The sequence below is a fragment of the Pipistrellus hanaki genome (assembly GCF_964339955.1).
Source record: "Pipistrellus hanaki genome assembly, chromosome: 3".
Lineage (NCBI taxonomy): Eukaryota > Metazoa > Chordata > Mammalia > Chiroptera > Vespertilionidae > Pipistrellus > Pipistrellus hanaki.
The window spans coordinates 141,612,888-141,630,767 of record NC_140505.1 but is presented as its reverse complement, the minus strand read 5'-3'; the positions used below and the strand labels follow the sequence as shown (position 1 = coordinate 141,630,767).

The 17,880-nt window shown below is 47.1% G+C and overlaps 1 protein-coding gene across 1 annotated transcript; it reads right to left on the bottom strand.

The window, feature by feature from the left end:
- Positions 1-389: 389 nt before the first annotated feature.
- KRT77 (keratin 77) lies at positions 390-12,017 on the bottom strand (the record flags this gene model as incomplete). Its single annotated transcript, XM_084877421.1, has 9 exons — positions 390-700; positions 1,135-1,169; positions 1,610-1,830; positions 1,949-2,074; positions 3,551-3,715; positions 4,642-4,737; positions 5,257-5,317; positions 6,463-6,677; positions 11,397-12,017. The coding sequence occupies 9 exons, from the start codon at positions 12,015-12,017 to the stop codon at positions 390-392; spliced, it is 1,851 nt and encodes a 616-aa protein (XP_084733547.1).
- Positions 12,018-17,880: the final 5,863 nt, after the last annotated feature.

Sequence of the window (17,880 nt, the reverse complement as noted above, 5' to 3'; positions counted from 1 at the left end):
TCCATGAGGGGTAGATTCTTGCCCTCAGAGCAGCCCATGTGCAGGAATGAATCTGGGACTGAGGAATCCGGTGTGCTTGAGATGGACTCTCCATTGTCAGCTTTGTCCAGGCTCTTTACTCCATGGCTAACCTGGGCACTGGGCATCTGGGGACAGGAAGAAGGCCCTCTAGGTAGAGTCTGGGTTGAGAATTTGACTGGCTGTATTCTGACTGCCAGCCAGTGCCCTCCATAGAAAGATCTGCTGTTTTGGAGTTACCCACCTGCTTCCCTATCTAGAGAGGATTTTATTGGCAAAACTGCTGAGACCCATCAGGAAAAGGTAAGTAAGAGGGGATCAGAAAGATGTGAGGAGGGGACAGGAGTGAAGGGTCACAGGAACCTTTGCTCCTACTCCACAATGTGCTTGTGGGAGGTGTTGGTAGAAGTTTGGATGATCTGCAGTTTGGAGGAACCACCGCTTCTGCCCCCAAACTTGCTGCCGCTTTTGCTGCTCCCTCCGTAGTTTCCTCCACTGCTGGCCCCATAACCACCTCCACTGCCCCTTCGGGAGCCCCCTCCATAGCCTCCGCCACCACCCCCACGGGAGCTGTAGCCCCAGCTGCTGCTGCCACCGCCGCCTCCACCGCTGCTGAAACCTCCAGAGCCTCGACCACCGCCGCCTCCTGCGCCGCTGAGAGACACCTGGCTGCTCTGCACAGCTGTGGGGAGAGGGCAGCCAGATGAGGGTCATGCGGACTGGGCAGGGATCCCCCTGTTGCAGCCACCCCAGGGAAGCCTCCCACATCCTTCATCACTGGCAGCATCTGACTTGCAGAAAGATACACTGGATAAAAGTATTTTCTAGTTTTCAAAGTATTCTTCATGCTACAAAGGGATGTGAGGGCACCTTCTCACTCTTGATATACTCTGAAGAGTTCTAAGCCATGCTGATGATTAGGAGTCATAAAAATTAAGATAAAGAAGAGCTAAAATCATAAATTATTTCAAAGAATTTCTCCAGGTTTTGCAGTTGTTAGTTCATTTGTGTGGGGCTGGAAACTAAAATGCCCACTGCCAGTTCCCTGCTGGGCAACCTGCTGAGCCCTCCTCCCCTTAGCAACAACCAGCCCAGGCCCAGGGCTCTGCTACTTACAGATGCTCACGAGGTTCTGCAGCTCTCCTGACATCCTATAAAACCAAAGCACACATTAGCTGGACCAGCAAATCCTAAGGAAAACATGCAGCAGCCGGAGACAACAGAAGTAGAGATGGCCCATGGGAAGAGAGAGCTGTTCCCAAGCCTTGTTATAGGAAAGGTGTGTGCATAGACAGTGGGGTCATGGGGCCAGTGAAGCCAGAAGGATTTTAAACATTTTCTTGAAGGTTTTAGCATTGGGGGGTCACCACCTGGCTGCCATGGCTTGACTTGGGATACAGGAACATTTTGCTTAGAGGCAGGAGAATGTTGACAATGCCCGGCCAAATCACACATCCTCTGTTTATGCCTTGAATGTTTCTGTTCACCCTGGGCTACCAATCTTCCCAGAAAAGTGGGGATAGTCTTCTCTCTAAATAGTCATTCCCACTACTCCAGCAGTGCTACGCTTTGGCCCCAAAAGATGGCCCACCTGCTCTCCTCGCACTCCAGCAGCCTGCGGTAGGTGGCTATCTCCACATCCAGGGACAGCTTGGCTCCTAGCAGTGCCTGGTAGTCACGTAGCAGCCGGGCCATATGCTCCTTGGACTGCTGCAGGGCCTCCTCCATGCCCTGCAGCTTCTGGCCTGCATCCTGGAGGGCCTGATCTCCTTTCTCCTCTGCATCCGAAATGATCGAGCGCATCTGATCATTCTGCTCAGGAGATGGTCACAGAGATGAAGCATGCAAAGGTTGAATTTCAGAAGCCTCATCAGCAGGGCATCATGGGAAGTGGCATGTCTGGTCAGCCCACCCTGAACTCCCATCTCACCTGCTTCTTGAGGCTGCTGATCTCTGCTTGTAGCCGTTGGATGGTGCGGTTGAGTTCTGCAATCTCCATCCTGCTGTTCTTCAGATCGTCTCCATGTCTTCCTGCTGTCAACTGGAGCTCCTGGTACTGAGGGTCAAAGGCGGCATCACACTCAGCTTGCTGCTTACTATGAGTCCTTCCAGGAGAGAGTGGATCTGCCTTCCTAGCCCCTACCCAAATACACTCTCCCCTGGGAAAATTTCCAGATCTCTCTTTCTCTCTCTCTCTCTCTCTCTCTCTCTCTCTCTCTCTCTCTCTCTCTCTCTCTCTCTCTATCTATCTCTATCTCTCTCTCTCTCTCTCTCTCTCACACACACACACACACACACACACACACACACACACCCCAAGCCTCCCTCATTTCCACCAGTGCCTACATCCCAGACAGGCAAAGATACTTCCTGATACCCTTTTACCTCCTTTTCCCCACATGTAAGCCTTTGCACTGGTCTTTACCCAAATTGGAGCCTACCTCACTTTTTCTATCTTTCCATATTTCTTCCTACCTTTTTCCAGAATGATTTCCCTAGCAACCAGGCCCTCATTTCCTCAGGGGCCCTCAGCGTGCTCCATGTTTATTTGCATGTTCCTCTCTACCTCCTTTTCCATGTGTACACGGTCCCAACAATAGGAACTCTATGCTGGGCTACCACAGGTCATGACACTGAAAAAAGCAATGAGGATTTCTACATTCTGATGTTTTCACTGTTGGCTATCTGTCTCCCCAGTCGGTTGTTGAAATTCATGCCAGTCAGAACATCTGCCTGCAGGACGGTGGGACAGAGGTCAGCGAGGTTGAAGTTGGCCACAGGTAATCAATCCAGAAAACGGATCTCAAGTGCCAGTTGTTTAGAATTTAGTGACTAGTCTTTGTCCCTTACCTACAGAGTCTTCACCCTCCAGAAAGGCCAAGGGCATGTTTATGTTAAAAAAGTAACCAAAAAAATGCCCAAAGACTTAACTCCAGATATGTTTATCTGAAAGCTAAGTTCTATTCTTAACATGGGTACCACACTACTATTAAAGATGACGTAGAATGTTTAATATCACCAAAAGGCATTCAAAGTGATAAGCAAGGGAGAAAAGCACAAAACTATAATTTAAAAGACCTCATTATGAAAAACATAAAACATTATTATGATTGAGAGCATGGGCTTCTATACGGCATGCCTGAGTTTAATTAAGTCCTGCCTCTGCCACTTACCAGCCATAAGACTTTAGAGAAATTATGTAAATCTCCCATTCTATTATATATAAAATAGGGATAATAAAACCTGCCCTTCATGGGGTTGTTGTAAGGAGTAAATGAAATAACATATATAAAGTACATAATGCAGTGTCTGGCACATATGAGTTTTCAATAAATATTAACTACAAAGAACTGATAGAAGATATACTGATATATTAATAGTGGTAGAGGGAGATGAGTAATCTTTATCTGTAATTTTTAAGTTCTCTATAACAGAAATGTTTGACGTTAGAAATAAGAGAAAGATAATACAGATTCCGGGATGTATGTTTAGTTTTTAGTCCCGAGCCCAGTTTTGGGGCAGCAGGGCTCACCTTGCTCTGGTACAGCGCCTCAGCCTCCTCCTTGCTCTTCTGTGCAATCATCTCATACTGGATCTGCACGGCTTCGATGATGCTGTCCAGATCCAGGGAGCGGTTATTGTCCATGGACACAATGACATTGGTGTCACTGATGAAGGTCTGCATCTGGGACAGCTCCTGAAGGCATGGACCACAAACTGACTCCTCCTATTGTCTTCAGTTTCCCTTTTCTACCCACTCAAGGCTTTCTGGGAAAGCCAGAAGCCTGGGCCAGATGGGACATTTAGGGGGAAAGTTCTTTAAACTGTTGTTGTGCACTGAAAAGTACCTTACTAAAGGTAAAGGCACCCAGACCAGGGAGAAGAAAGAGCCTGAACTCAGAGGCTTGCAGTTGCCACCTGCCCAACATGCCTCCCCTGTGCTCTGTATCTCTACCTTACTCTGGCTTGGCCGCCACCTTGAGCTGGGCCCTCTGACAGGCAGACTTGCTCCATGAAAGCACTGGGACTCTCAGAGGCAGTAGAAAGAACTCCACTTGTGCAGCCAATCACATTAACTTTTGAGTCATGACTCTACCATGACTAGCTGGGTAACTGAGCAGGTGATTTACTCTCTTAGTGCCTCAGTGGTCTCATTTGTATAGTGGAAATATGCCAGCATAGGGCCCAGAGCAGTGCCTCCAAGTTAGACATGGGTGACCGTGAGACGAAGGGTAGGGAGAGCATATTATCTCTCACCACTGCTGTCTTCATCTTCATTCTCTTTAAGATCCGCATGTCCTCTCTTAGGGAATTCCTTAACAGCCCCAGTAACTTCCAGTACTGATAAAGATTTCTGGTGGGTTTTGCCCCTGACCATCCCAAGAGTTAACTTTATTTCCCAGACAGAAGTGGTGCCAATTTCACCTTCTCCTCCCTCATGACTCTCCCTGCCTCCCATCTCCAGGGCGCCCACCCAGGAATCCTAAGAACATGGTTTAAGGGGGTTGAGGTGACTAGGGAGAGGACTTCCTAGTGGACAGTGTTTGGTTTCAGGCCTCTCCACGTTACAGTCCATACATCTTGTAAGACGTGAGAAAAGACAAGGATTTCTCATGAACTCACCATCTCAAATATATGTTTCAGGAAACTGGCCTCCCCAAGCAGAAGGTCCACCTTGGACTGTAGGTCTACTTTGTTCACATAAGCAGCATCCACGTCCTGAACAGCAAGCAAAGGCAGTCTGCATCACTTTTGCCCAGAGGTTGCCTGCCACCACCTGGTTGGGTGGGTGGCCTGGGCAAGTGGCAACGTTTCTCTAGGTATATTTCCTTGCCTACAAATGTTCTCACCCCACTCAAATAAGGGACCTGCAAACTCTGGCTCTCCTGCCCAGAAGGAAGTGTGACACCAAGCTGTTCATCGTGGTCAGTCACATACAACACTCTAGGTCCCTCCACAGGTCCCAGGGCCATACATAACTAACACTCAAAAGCTGTCAGTTAATTTGATTTCACTTTCTGGACCCTGGAGAGAATAAAACCCCATGGATTCCTAAAGATCCATATTAGCATCACTTTCAGACTTGGCCCTTCAGTATAATGGCCCCAGCATTTGAGCAACAAGCTAAACCCCAAGGTCACCCTATCCATCCCTCAGTCACACAACATCCACAGAAATTCTTCCCTCTGCTCAGCTTCCTGGGCTCTCAGTCCCCCTCTGGAAACTCCCAACCCTTACCTTCTTTAGGATGACAAAGTCATTCTCATTGTTGGTCCTTCGGTTGATTTCTTCCTCATATCTGTGGGGGGAAGGTTAAAAAAAACAGACAGGCTGCAGGGGGTGATGGTTCCTTGAGGGTTCTCCTTGTAGGTGGAGGCTCAGAATTCCTTAAATTTGTACTGTCCTGGATTCTGAGTTTCCCCTCCAGGGCTTGCAACTCTCACTGGCAAGCAGCTGGAGCCGGCTCCTGCTTCTCCAGGTTAACAAAGGGGACAGTGACCCAAGGTGGAAAACCCAGAGCCACACAGAACACTCCCAGAGTGTCTACATTTTATTTGTAAGCATGTCAAGCTCAATCATTTTTTAATTTAGAACTAAAAGTAACCAATTTCACTAAAATTTTAAAGGGGGACCCCTGGCCCCCTTCAATGGAAATTTCATTTCTCCCTTTTCAATTCACACACACTGACGCTCTATTGGCCCCATGCAGTAAGCATGTCAAGGTGATGCTAAGAGCAGCACCCTGCACCTCCAGCATGGGAGGGTAAGGCCTCTCAGTGGTCTGCAGGGTGCAGGAGCAGCTGATGTAGAATTAAACAAGACCTGTCACCCCTACCATTATTAATAATTAATGATAACTGCATGCTCAGTAGGTGCAAACACAGCCCACGAACTTGTTAAGAATAACTTCATCCAAATCAGTGGATCTTAAAGTGTGGCCCCCAGTGTCCCAGCATCATTATCCCTTGGAAATATTAGGAATTCAAACATTTCAGCCCCATCCCAGTCCTACCTGATGGATCTGATTTTAACAAGCTGATGCACACTAAAGTCTGATAGTGATCTACCCCTCACAACAATCTAACAAGAAGGGTCCTTACTGTCCCCACTTTACTAATGTGAAAACTACAGGTATGGATAGATGAGCTTGCAGGCAGCCTGAAACTGGCAAAGCCCACACCAGAACTAAGGCTTATCTGGCCCCAACATCCCTGGAGCTAGTCTTCCCCGTCCCCACGCAATACAATTGAGGGCTGACTGGCAGTGCCAGGACTACCATATGCAAACGGCGCCCAGCAGCTGTGCAGTGCAGAGCCTGCGTGGCTGTGCTGAATGGCCCTGCTTCCACCCCTTACACAGTAACACTGAAGCAGAATGTCTTGCCCCATGAATCAGTTCCCTCCCGTGCTTCCCCCCGAGCGCTCCGTCCGCCTAGCGCCTCACTTGTTCTTGTAGTCCTCCACCACGTCCTGCATGCTCATGACCTCCGAGTTCTGGCGCATCTGCTCCGCATTGAGGAAGTCCACCTGCCGCCGCAGCTCGCTGATGTAGCTCTCCAAGGCAGGCTCCAGGCTGAAGGGCCGAGTCGACGTGTTTAACTGCTGCAGCAGCTCCCATTTTGTTTGTAGCACCTGATTCTGCTGCTCCAGGAATCGCACCTAAAACAAGAGAGCTCCAAGTTCATCCAGGTCGTGGGTGTGAGAAACACCCCATGGAGAGAAGGCCGGGCAGTCTCAGGGCATGCTCAGAACTCGGAGAATCAGGGTGGCCCCTCCAGGGAGAGAGAGCTCCCCTTTCTTGGAGGCCAGGGCACATGAGCACAGTGTGGCTGCTGATGGTTGGCTATAAAATCAACGAGCCTAAAATGAAGGCTAAACTAACTCTGGTGTGGAAGGTAAATCCCTCCAACCTAGCCCTCATTTCCTTTAACTGCCTCCATTTACACCACAGCTGTCCCTGTCCCACTCAGTTCATCTGCGCCAACATGAGGAAACAGTGATGTGGCACCCTAAACATTGGCACATCCCAGGCACATTAGTCTTTGTGGTGGAAGCTTTAAGTGACGGAGAGAAAGGGAAATAGGAGGCGGGAAGGAAAATTCTGGTTTAGAGTATTATCTGATTCCTGAGCCAACTTGCCTAGGTGTCCCCACCACCTCCACTATCTGCCAGTATGCTTTTCAGGAAGGTCACCTCATTTAAATGCTTTCATAACCCCAACAGAATTTTAAAGTAAATGTTCTCTTTTTATTTTTTCATGTTGTGAAATGCATTCCAGTGCCCCAAAGTCAGGACTTGGGGGCTGTCTAGTGTTTGGGAACCGCCCAGATTGCTATTTCCTTCATTCACACAGAGAATCAAAACTGAGCATCATCCTATATTCTCAGCACCTCTTCCTCAAAACTGTGGACACTAAGATCAGGTACAGAGTCTAGAGAGCTGGCTGGCTGTACAGACCAAGTGCTTGGACCCTCCTTTGCATGATAATAATCTACCTTCACCTTACCGCTGCCTGCTGCCCACAATGGAGCCTTCCCTCCCATGTCTTAGGTAAAGACCATGGATGCCACGATGCTTTGCTCAGGTGAGCACACACACACACTCTCTCCTGGATCCATTGCTTGTGCTGTGAGAACCCTGAAGACACCCCCCTCCAACAATAGTGCACTAAGAAGGGTGCCCAGCATCCCCTACGCTGAGACTGCCCATCGGAGCGTCCAGCCCTTGTTAACTCCCTTTGGGTTCTGACTCCAGGCCGGAAAATGTGCACAGAGAACACTGTTTCTTGTGGCTCATTTATTTTTGATTTATGAGAACACGAGATAAGGCAAACCAGCTCTCACAGGTTTGTCAGCACAGCTCAAAACACGTGAGAAATGTCTGCCACCTGGGCGGCACTATTTTCATTGGGCGGCACTCCCAGGGGGTGGAGAAATCTATGAACACTTGTGTATAGCCCATGTTGTATTGTGGGGACCAAAAGAAAGAATCCTCTGGTCCCAAGGGAATCTCCACATCCAACAGTGAGGGTGCAGTCAGACAACTCTGAGTGCTTTGGGATTAGCCTGAGTCTCCCTGGGTCAAAAAAAAAACTGTGGTTCTGGTTAGGCCACACAAACTGCAAAGGCAGAGGCTGACTTCAGGAAGTGTCAAGCAGTTTTAATGGGATTTAACTAGAAAAATCAATGAAAGCCATTGTGAATTTTCCCCAGGCTCCCTAAAACACTCCCGGCTGTGTCCCCCATCAGCAATACCGAGGGAAAACTTATTGATAGCTAACACAGATAAAATTTAGCATCATGCTGAGCTAACCTTCTTACTGAAAACTCGACCTTTTGTGCCTCTCTCCCTCCTGTTCAATACATCCCAGCCACAGAGACCTCCTGGTGCCTCAGCAGCCCAGATCTCCCCAACTCTTTGCCTGGCTGACTCCTGTTCACAACTAAAGTGGTCTCTCTCTGCTTTTCCCTCATCAGCTTGTTTCTCCTCCATGACATCTATCACGATTTTCAGTCTTTTGGTATTGGATTAGCATGGCCCTCTCTGCTAGGCGTGCGTCCCAGGAAGGCAGGCCCAGGTTTGCTTTGTTTTCCAGTGGGCACAGGTGCTGAGACCATGGACTCACAGTGCCCAACACAGAGAAGACAGTTCATAAGCATCACAGGCTAATGAAATGCTAAGGTCTTTGGAACTGCCTGGCATAGAGGATTCAAGGTCAGCTGATCAAAGAAAACTGGACTGCCCCCCCCTCCTTTCTTCCTGAGGCCCCTTTCAGTCATTGGTTCTAAATAAATAAATAGGTAGATAGATAGATAAATAAATAAATATTTTTTTAAAAAAAACACACACCTTTGTCTATATTCATATGCTCTAATAGTCAAGCCTGACACATGAAGGGCTAACTCAATTTTTCATTCAGCCCAGATTTATTGAGCAGTTACCATGTACACTGGCACTATTCTGGATTCTGGAGATTCAATAATAAACAAAACAACAAAACCCCTGTTTTCCAGGAGTTTACATTCTATACCAAGAGACAAGTGTTCAGAAATGTAAAATATACAGTGTGTCAAATGACTACAGGGATTATGGAGAAGAGGTGTACAGGGATGGCGGATAGAGATGCTGGGATGAGGCTGCTACTTTAAATAGGGAGATCAGGGAAGGCCTCACTGAAACAGGGGCATCTGAGCTAAAACCTGAAGGAAGTGAGGGGGGGATGCCAGCCCACGCTTTGGTGGAAAGAGTCCCAAGCAGAAAAAATGGCAAGTGCAAAGGCCCTGAGATAGGACCATGCTTGAGACACTGGAGAATGCAATAGTGTGCTGGTAAGCAAGAGGAGAGCTGGAGAAGAGACAGGGCAGGAGTGCAGAGCCACTGCAGACAGTGAGTTTGTACCCTGGGGAGCTAAATTCCAGGCCTCACTCTGTTACTAATCCTTGCAGCTTGAGAGCTTTCCCATTTGGTGGTGGCAAAGTTGCCTAATTCTCACAAATGTAAGCCAGAGGCTAGCAGAAGCTGTGGGTTGGAGGGCCAGATTATATAGCATCTTATAGGCTTTGGACTTTTATTCTAAATGAGACAAGAAGCCAATAGAGGGTTTAAGTGGAGGAGTGATGTGATATTTTTAAGAACAGTTCTTCTATGGTGCTAAGAATAGAATGGATCGCCCAGCTAGCATGGCTCAGTGGTTGAGAGTTAACCTATGAACCAGGAAGTCACCATTTAATTCTCTGTCAGGGCACATGCCTGAGTCAAGGGCTCGATCCCCAGCGGGCATAGTGCAGGAAGCAGCCAATCAATGATTCTTTCTCATCATTCATATTTCTAACTCTCTCTCTCCTTCTCCCTTACTCTCTGAAATCAATAAAAATGTTTTGTTTTGTTTTGTTTTGTTTTGTTTTGTTTTGTTTTAAAGAATAAGCTGGAAAGGGTTAAGGGTGAAAGCAGGAAACTAGTGTCAGAAGTCACTGCAGTAGAAGCCTTCTCCCTTCCTGCCAGGTCAGAGCCTTCCTGGATGAGAACTCTCTCTTCGTGGTCATCATAGGCCATGCCCTTGGGGAAGGACCAGAAGCCATACTTTCCTGAATCTTGGCCTTTGTGCACAGCCCCACACTGCAAAACTGAACAGATGTCCTATTAATGGCAGGAACCACAATTAAAGGAGTCTCAGGAGACCAGCTGCCAGTAGCCCATGGTCATGTCACCGACCCTCTTCCCCAACCTGCTCTTGTTCCTGCCCCTCACTTGGTCTAGCCTTGACCTTCCAGTAGTGTCTCCTTCACTTGTCACCTCCTTGTTCCATTCAAGCCCTCGAAATCCCTGCCTTTGCCTGAGGTGTGATGATATTCAACCAAATTTCCGATCCAAGGTGATCAAAAGTAGCCAGAAGCACTTTGATAGCACTCTGTTGAAGCTATCTCTGGGCCTCAACTCTCTGACCCCACCTCCCCTGGCTCACACACTCTGTCCCACCCCCAGCATTTACCCAGATATCAGATGACAGGTATGTAACCCAAAGCTGGACCTTGGCCATGGACAGCTGGACCTTGGCCATGGACAGCTGGATCTCTGCTGTCAGATCACAGGTCAAGCTCTGGTCTCAACACAGAACTCCTGTGGGGACTGAAGGAAAGTCCCTGAGAATCCAGAATATTTTGTACTTCAGGGTACTTTCCACTATATCTACAAGGGCAAAAAGCCTTCTAGGGATCCTACAGTAGCCACTGTGCCTCCACCTCTAGACAAAAGGAAATGCTGGCGCAAGGTGTTTAGCATGGGTTTAATCAGGAAACTGGGGGTGGGGAGGTCTTCAAAAGCTTCATCTGGCTCATTCTTAACCCTTGACAACCTAAACTGAGGAACTCAGCCAGAATTCTACTTAGTATGCTGTTGATTTCAGCCCCCAGTGATACCTGCCAGGGCATTCACCTAGGCTCTGTCATGGCTCCTTGAGGACAAGGAGTAACCCTATAACACATTGTCTGGGATATGATAGATGTTTAGTAAATGTTTATGGGATGGATGAATGGAAGGATGGATGAATAAATGGATGGATGGATGGATGGAAGGATGGATGGATGCAAAGTGAATAATCATGAATGAGAACGCGATTACTATACCACGTATTTTGTCTATTGGGAATTTTCGCACCTCATATTTGGTTTTCTGCCAAAAAGAAAGATCAAAACAAATTCCCTCATTAAGTCAAACTGAGGCCTAAATGAGGTAACTGCTTTCTTAAGGTCCCAGGACATACACATCTGGAAGGGGTTGTCACCACCAAACCAAGACAGCACAATGTGGTGAGGGACAGCAGGGTACAAGGCCCTCTCAGTCATATGGCCGGGGCCCAGAGGCTCTGCCTGAGGCACTCACCTTGTCAATGAAGGAGGCAAACTTGTTGTTGAGAACCTTGATCTGCTCCCGCTCCTGGGTCTTGACTCTCTGAATTTCAGGGTCCACCTCCAGGTCGAGAGGCTGTAGGAGGCTCTGGTTAATGCTCACCTGTTGGATGCCCCCCAGGGGACAAGAGGCACCAAGCCCAAAACTGCTACCCCCAAAACCACCTCCATAGCCACCACCTCCAAAGGCACCACCCCCATAGGCACCACCCCCAAAGGCACCACCTCCAGAGCCACGACCCCCAAAACCACCAAAAGCACCACTTCCCAAACCACCACCTCCAGAGCCACCACCGCCAAAGCTCCTGGCCCCTCCAAATACTCTTCCCACTCCCCCACCCTGGCGGAAACCAGTGGAGCTTCTCTCCACTAGGTTAAATGAGATGCTTTTACTGCCACCCAGATTGTAGAGGCTCTGAGAGCCAAACCCTCTTGCATAGCTTCCATACCCGCCACCACCGCCACACCTCCCTCGGGCCTGACACACAGAGCCCACAGCCAACCTGCTGCCACCAGAGCCTGGGGAAGAGCCAGCGCTGTAAACCCGCTTGCTCCTTGAGCTAAACGCCGATTGAGAGCTAAACTGGCGGCTCATGGTTGCTGGAGCATCCAGGCAAGCAGACAAGAGCAAAGGCCCAGCTGAAAGGAGGCAGAGACCAGGGTGAGAAGGAACGTGACTCCTTTGCAAGAGATCTGGCTCAGTCTCTATATATACACACAGGCATGGACTGGGTGGGGCACTTTCCAAATCCTGGGAGGAGAGTAGTTATGTTCAGTTTGCCTGCCAGCACCATCTGTTTCAAACCTCATACCTGTGAGTTGCAGAAATTGCACTGCAGACAAACTTCCCCAACTTGATCATTTATCATTCATCTCTTGCCATTTGCGATTGGACTGCAGTAATCTCTCAGGATCAAGTTGCTGGAAACTCCTCTACAAGTTTACCCCAAATTATTGGTTCATATCTTCCTAAGAAACTCCACCATTGAGATGTTTGTTTGGGGGGGAGTGTGCCAGGGAGATCTGGGGCAAAGCTAGGGGTTGTCCAGCTGCCTAGGAACCACAGCTGGGACAAGGGTGGAGTTATGATGGGACAAAATTTTTGTCCCTACCCCCTGCTTTTGCTCCTATTGTTATCATCACCATGCACACCTCACATTTTAATTATATAAAAACATGGTATTGTGGTCACTGAGTGCAAGTGAAAGCCAGGGGACCCTGTCTAGGACTGCCCACATTGTGCTGGATGCATTACTGCTTCTCTCTACACCTCAGAATACAAATAGATGATGTCCTGTAGCACTAACGGCCTGTGATTATAGATTTATTATACTTCTACCAGGATCTAATAGTGTCTTCTAGACCAAAAGCACATTATCCAAAAATCTCTTTTTCTTTTCATTCCCAATGCTTTTGTAAAACAGAATAAAAACTAAGTATCTTTAGAAGGAGATTTTTTTTAAGTATACAAAATACAAGCCCCAATTTTTTATTTTAGATTCAACAGACATAAAGTTATTCAAACATAAAGGAAAAAAAATATTAAATCCCTAAATACTTATTCTCAAATTCTGTATTTATCTCCTCTTAAACCAGTAACAAAGCTCCCTGGACCAGTGCTTGTGTGTGTCTCATGTTCTTGGAAGCACTAACCCAGACATCAAGCAGAGGGTGAAGTTCATTCAAAAACCATCAGTTTCAGCCAGTGAAAATGTGTGCTTGCCCTTTGAACTCAAACAGATGGTAACTATCATCAGAAACTTAATCATGATGATGATAAATAACATCCTAGGGGGGAAGCCCTAAATGTCCACACTCAGAAAAATGATCGCTTTCTCACTTGGATACAGTTAAATTATTATTCTGGAACTTGAGATGATGAATACACAATATAAATTGTACACCTGAAACCTATAGTTGATGTCACCCAAATAAATTCACTTAAAAAAAAAAGTATATTGAAAAGTAAATATGCAAATAAAATAAAATTATCACCATGGAAACCATATACCAGCATTGGGAATGCTTGTGATACAATGTTAAATAAAGCTAAATATACAATGAACTCATAAAAATTAATAATGCAGGGAAGCCAGGCTTCAAAAGTAGAATAGAAAGTAAATTGATTTATTAAATATTATAGAATATTTTAATTGTCCTTTGCTTTTATATTTGAGCAATAGCTAAATATTTTTGCAAAATTGGGGCTGAAATCACAGCTGCCAACAACTATAGAGGTGGGAAGAGATGGGTGGGGAGAGAGAACAAGAAAGGTGAGGGGGAGCAGGGGTGAGGAGAAGGCATCCGAGGGCTGGCTGGGAGGGGCTCTGTGGGCAGCCTTGAGCCTCCACGCCTTCCTATCTGCTCAGTAACTCTTTAGTGGACCATCTCCAGGACAGTGAACCTGAAATTTACTGTCACAAGAGCTGGTTTCAGCTCCCAGCCCTACTTCTACCCACATGTGATCTTGGGCAAGTCGCCTACTCCAGAGCCTCAGATACTTAAAGAAATTAGAGCATCTATTTCTCAAGGAGTTAATGCTGTAAAGCATGTGAAAAAGCACAGAACACTAAACAAGCATAAATACAGCTACTTTCAGATCCTGGTAGGATAACCAACTGTCTCACTTTGCCTGAACTATCAGTAAGCCAGGAAAGTCAAGACAGTTGCTACCCAGTCCTGGCACCTCAAGTCTGCACATCCCTCCCTGATCCTGACCTTAACCCCTTCAGGGAGCTTCTAATAGGAGAGGAAAATTTCCAGTAAGGAAGACAATAGGAGAAAGACAAAAGAGAGGTAGGGAAGGGAAGTAGAGCTGGGGATTGTGTGAGCACGTTGCCTGAAGTCAAGGATTCTGAGTCAGGCATAGTTGATAGAATAGGCAGAGAAAACAGGGTGATGAAAGATCCTTGGTTCAACTTTGGAAACCTGGTTTAAATCCTGACTCTGCCCCTTCCTGACCCAATGGCTTAGACCCATGGTCTGCAAACTGCGGCTCTCGAGCCACATGTGGCTCTTTGGCCCCTTGAGTGTGGCTCTTCCACAAAATACCATGGCCTTGGAGAGTCTATTTTGAAGAAGTGGTATTAAAAGCTTTTTTAAAAATTGGCTCTCAAAAGAAATTTCAATTGTTGTACTGTTGATATTTGGCTCTGTTGACTAATGAGTTTGCCGACCACTGGCTTAGACAGATGCTTAACTCCCTGAGCCTGAGTTGCCTGGCCTATAAAATAAGGATAATAATACCAGCTTCACATGGTGACTAGAATGAGTAGCTGAGATCAAATATGAAAGAGCACATCCAAAGGGTTAGACAACTGAGGTTCCTTCCCTGTCCACCTCCCGCAGCTCTCCTTGACTATTCTATACCATGTGAACCCTCTCCCTCCCATCTGCTGCAACACTGTGTATCACTCACTCTCAGCCCCTGTCATGAAGAATAAATATAAATAATCAACCCCTTCACATGTGTCTCTACTGCCAACTAAATAAATAGGAAGCTCACCCAGTTTTCTATTTACCCTCATGCTAAATGTGGGGAATTATTAAATTGTGATAAAATAAAAGAAGAAGCCCCTGGCAGCACAATTTAGAAAATCTCTTTGGTCTCTGGCTATGATCAACTGCCACCATCCAATGCCAACACTCCTGTCATCTGGGTGGCCCCTAGCGAAGGGGAGGGGGGGCTGCTGTCACTCCCTTAAGGGTTGAGGGATGCCCAGCCTTTGGTGTAGGGTGATAACTATTCTCTATTCCCTCATAACAAGAGGAAATTGGTTTAAAGTGAAGAATGAGAGATTTTACTTGTCCCCAAAAAAGATATTTAGCCCAGGTCAATATTAGATGGCGGATGAGGTTTCTAGGACAAATTTCTATCCCTAAAGAAAACCTTCCACTGATTGGACAGCTCAGAACAATGGTTTCTAACTTGCAACACCTAGAATCACCTAGTGAGCTTCAAAACCATAGATGCAGGGTCTACCCCTAGAGACTGGGTTTCCCTGGTCTGGGGCAGTGGTCAGCAAACTCATTAGTCAACAGAGCCAGATATGAACAATACAGCGATTGAAATTTCTTTTGAGAGTCAAATTTTTTAAACTTAAACATCTTCTAATGCCACTTCTTCAAAATAGACTCACCCATGCTGTGGTATAGCCACACTCAAGGGGCCAAAGAGTTGCATGTGGCTCGCGAGCTGCAATTTGCCAACCACGGGTCTGGGGCAAAGTCTGAGCTTTGGGATTTTTGAAAGGTCGCAGGTGGTGTTAACGGGCAAACAAGTTTGAACATTAGTGGCCTGGAGGAAGTAAAAGGATGAATGAAATAGCCTCTTGAGATTCCATTGGATCTGATGACAAAAGAATAATAATTATCATAATAATAAAAGCTAGCCTCTTCTGAGTGCTTCAGTGAGCTGTGCACTGTGGTAGGTCTATGCAAAGTCTCATTCAATCTAAAAAATAGAATTATAAGTAAGGTAATCTTGTTATTATCCTCATCTTACAGATAATGAAAATAAAGTAACTTGGAAAAATAAAGTAATTCGCTCAAAACCCATCAATGCCCAGCTGGCATGGCTCAGTGGTTGATCATCCACCTGTGAACCAGGAGGTCACAGTTCCATTCCCAGTCAGGTCACATGTCTGAGTTGTGGAGCAATCCCCAGTGGGGGGCATGCAAGAGGCAGCCAATCAATGATTTCCTCTCCCTTCCTCTTTGAAATCAATAAAAATATATTTTTTTTAAAATCACACAGATGAAAGTGGTGGAATGAGATCTGAGCCGAGGCTCCCCTCCTTCAGAACCCACATATATTACAGAAGAAGTGGACTTATGGAGAGAGAGGTGCCCCTTTTCTCCTCTCCACATCTCTTCCCACTTGTTCTCCTTTAAAAGAAAAGGGGAGGTCAATTGAGGGCTCCAGCTTGCCCTGCTTGTCTCCCAGGTCCTGAAACCAGAGCTGCCAAGAGGGTGAGGCCCAGGGCATTTATCAGCCACCAGATCACAGTGGTGGGAGGCAGGGTTGGAGGAATTGCTGGTGTGACTTGCAGGGTCAGCCCCTGCTCCCCATCTCACCCTGTATCACCCAGGTCTGGGGGAGGATATCAGTGGGCATCACAGAAGTGTGGCAGAGATGTGGGGCTGAGGCAGGGCCCCTCGGGCAGAGAACAAGAGGGAGGGAGAATTTCACTCACCAGCCCCTGCCTGGGGAGGAGGGAAGACCTGCAGCCCTGGTGTAGGTATGGGGGCTTTAATCTCCTTGAAATGGGAGCTTGTGGACCCCTGGGCATCAGAGGAAGGCAGTAATGTGACAGGGATCAGAGAGAGTGGCCTCCTGGAACTGAATGGAAGCTCCTAGCCCTGTTTCCCACACCTTCAGACCACTGTTCTCCCCACAGAAGAGGGTCAGACCTGGACAAGTGACAGAGACCATCCACCTGGCACCTTCATTTTATGAAAATGCAATAAATAAAAGAGAGGAAAGGACTTGGCCAAGATTATAGAAAAATTCAGTGGAGCAGCTAGGACTTGTTAGTTATCCTCACTCCCAATCCAAAACAGAGTGGGGCCTATGAAATGTTGGCCATAAATAGTAATGACCCTTATTGAGCCCGCACAATGTGCAGCCTCTGTGCTCCTGCAGCTTGGGAGAGACGGTATATGGGGAGCACCCCTCCAATTTCTAACATGTCCCGCCTGCAGGGTGGGAAGGTGCTGGGCACACAGGAATACCCCTGGTAAATCCTTCCCATTTCTGGGGTAGGGTGGGTTTTTGATGTAACAACTAAGCCTTTGAGCTCCTCCTCAGGCCTCAAACCAGCCAGAACCCAACCTCAGATATCCTTTTGACTAGAATCCTAGATTCCACCCGGAAACTAAGGATCAGACATAAAATCTAATAGGTGCTCTTGGGCCAGAAGGCCTCGCAAGGTGTCAGAGCATTCCTGCATGTTCTCATGGCCAAGGTCCAGGGATAATATTGTTCCCTGGAATGTTAAGCTCTTCCACCCAGCATACTGAAAGTCATGACTATTTATACAACCGCTTACAAAGCTGATAGCTCTCTCTTGTCTCTGAGGCCAGGGGAGCAGCTGTGCAGGTAAGGGTCCAAAGGAAAATAAGGCTGGTGGTAGACTTGGATTGAATTCCAAGAGAAAATGCAAGGCCCCAGCAGGGGACAGGGGTCATCTTTTAGGTTGGGTCAAAAAGGGAGACAGGACAGACTCAAGGTTACAAGGCTATATGTGGTGGGGTGAGGACCAGCATTGGAAATTAATGGGGGGTAAGGAGGAGAATAAGACCTGTGAGAAATTTTCAGGTCAAGTCTCACCTTGCCCATGGTAGGAGAGATTCAAATGCTATACCTCCACTTTACAAATGAGGCATTAGCAATTTATTATTATACCCTCCATTTAAAGAATAGGTGGTTTCCTGAAATGTTGGCTGTAAATAGTACG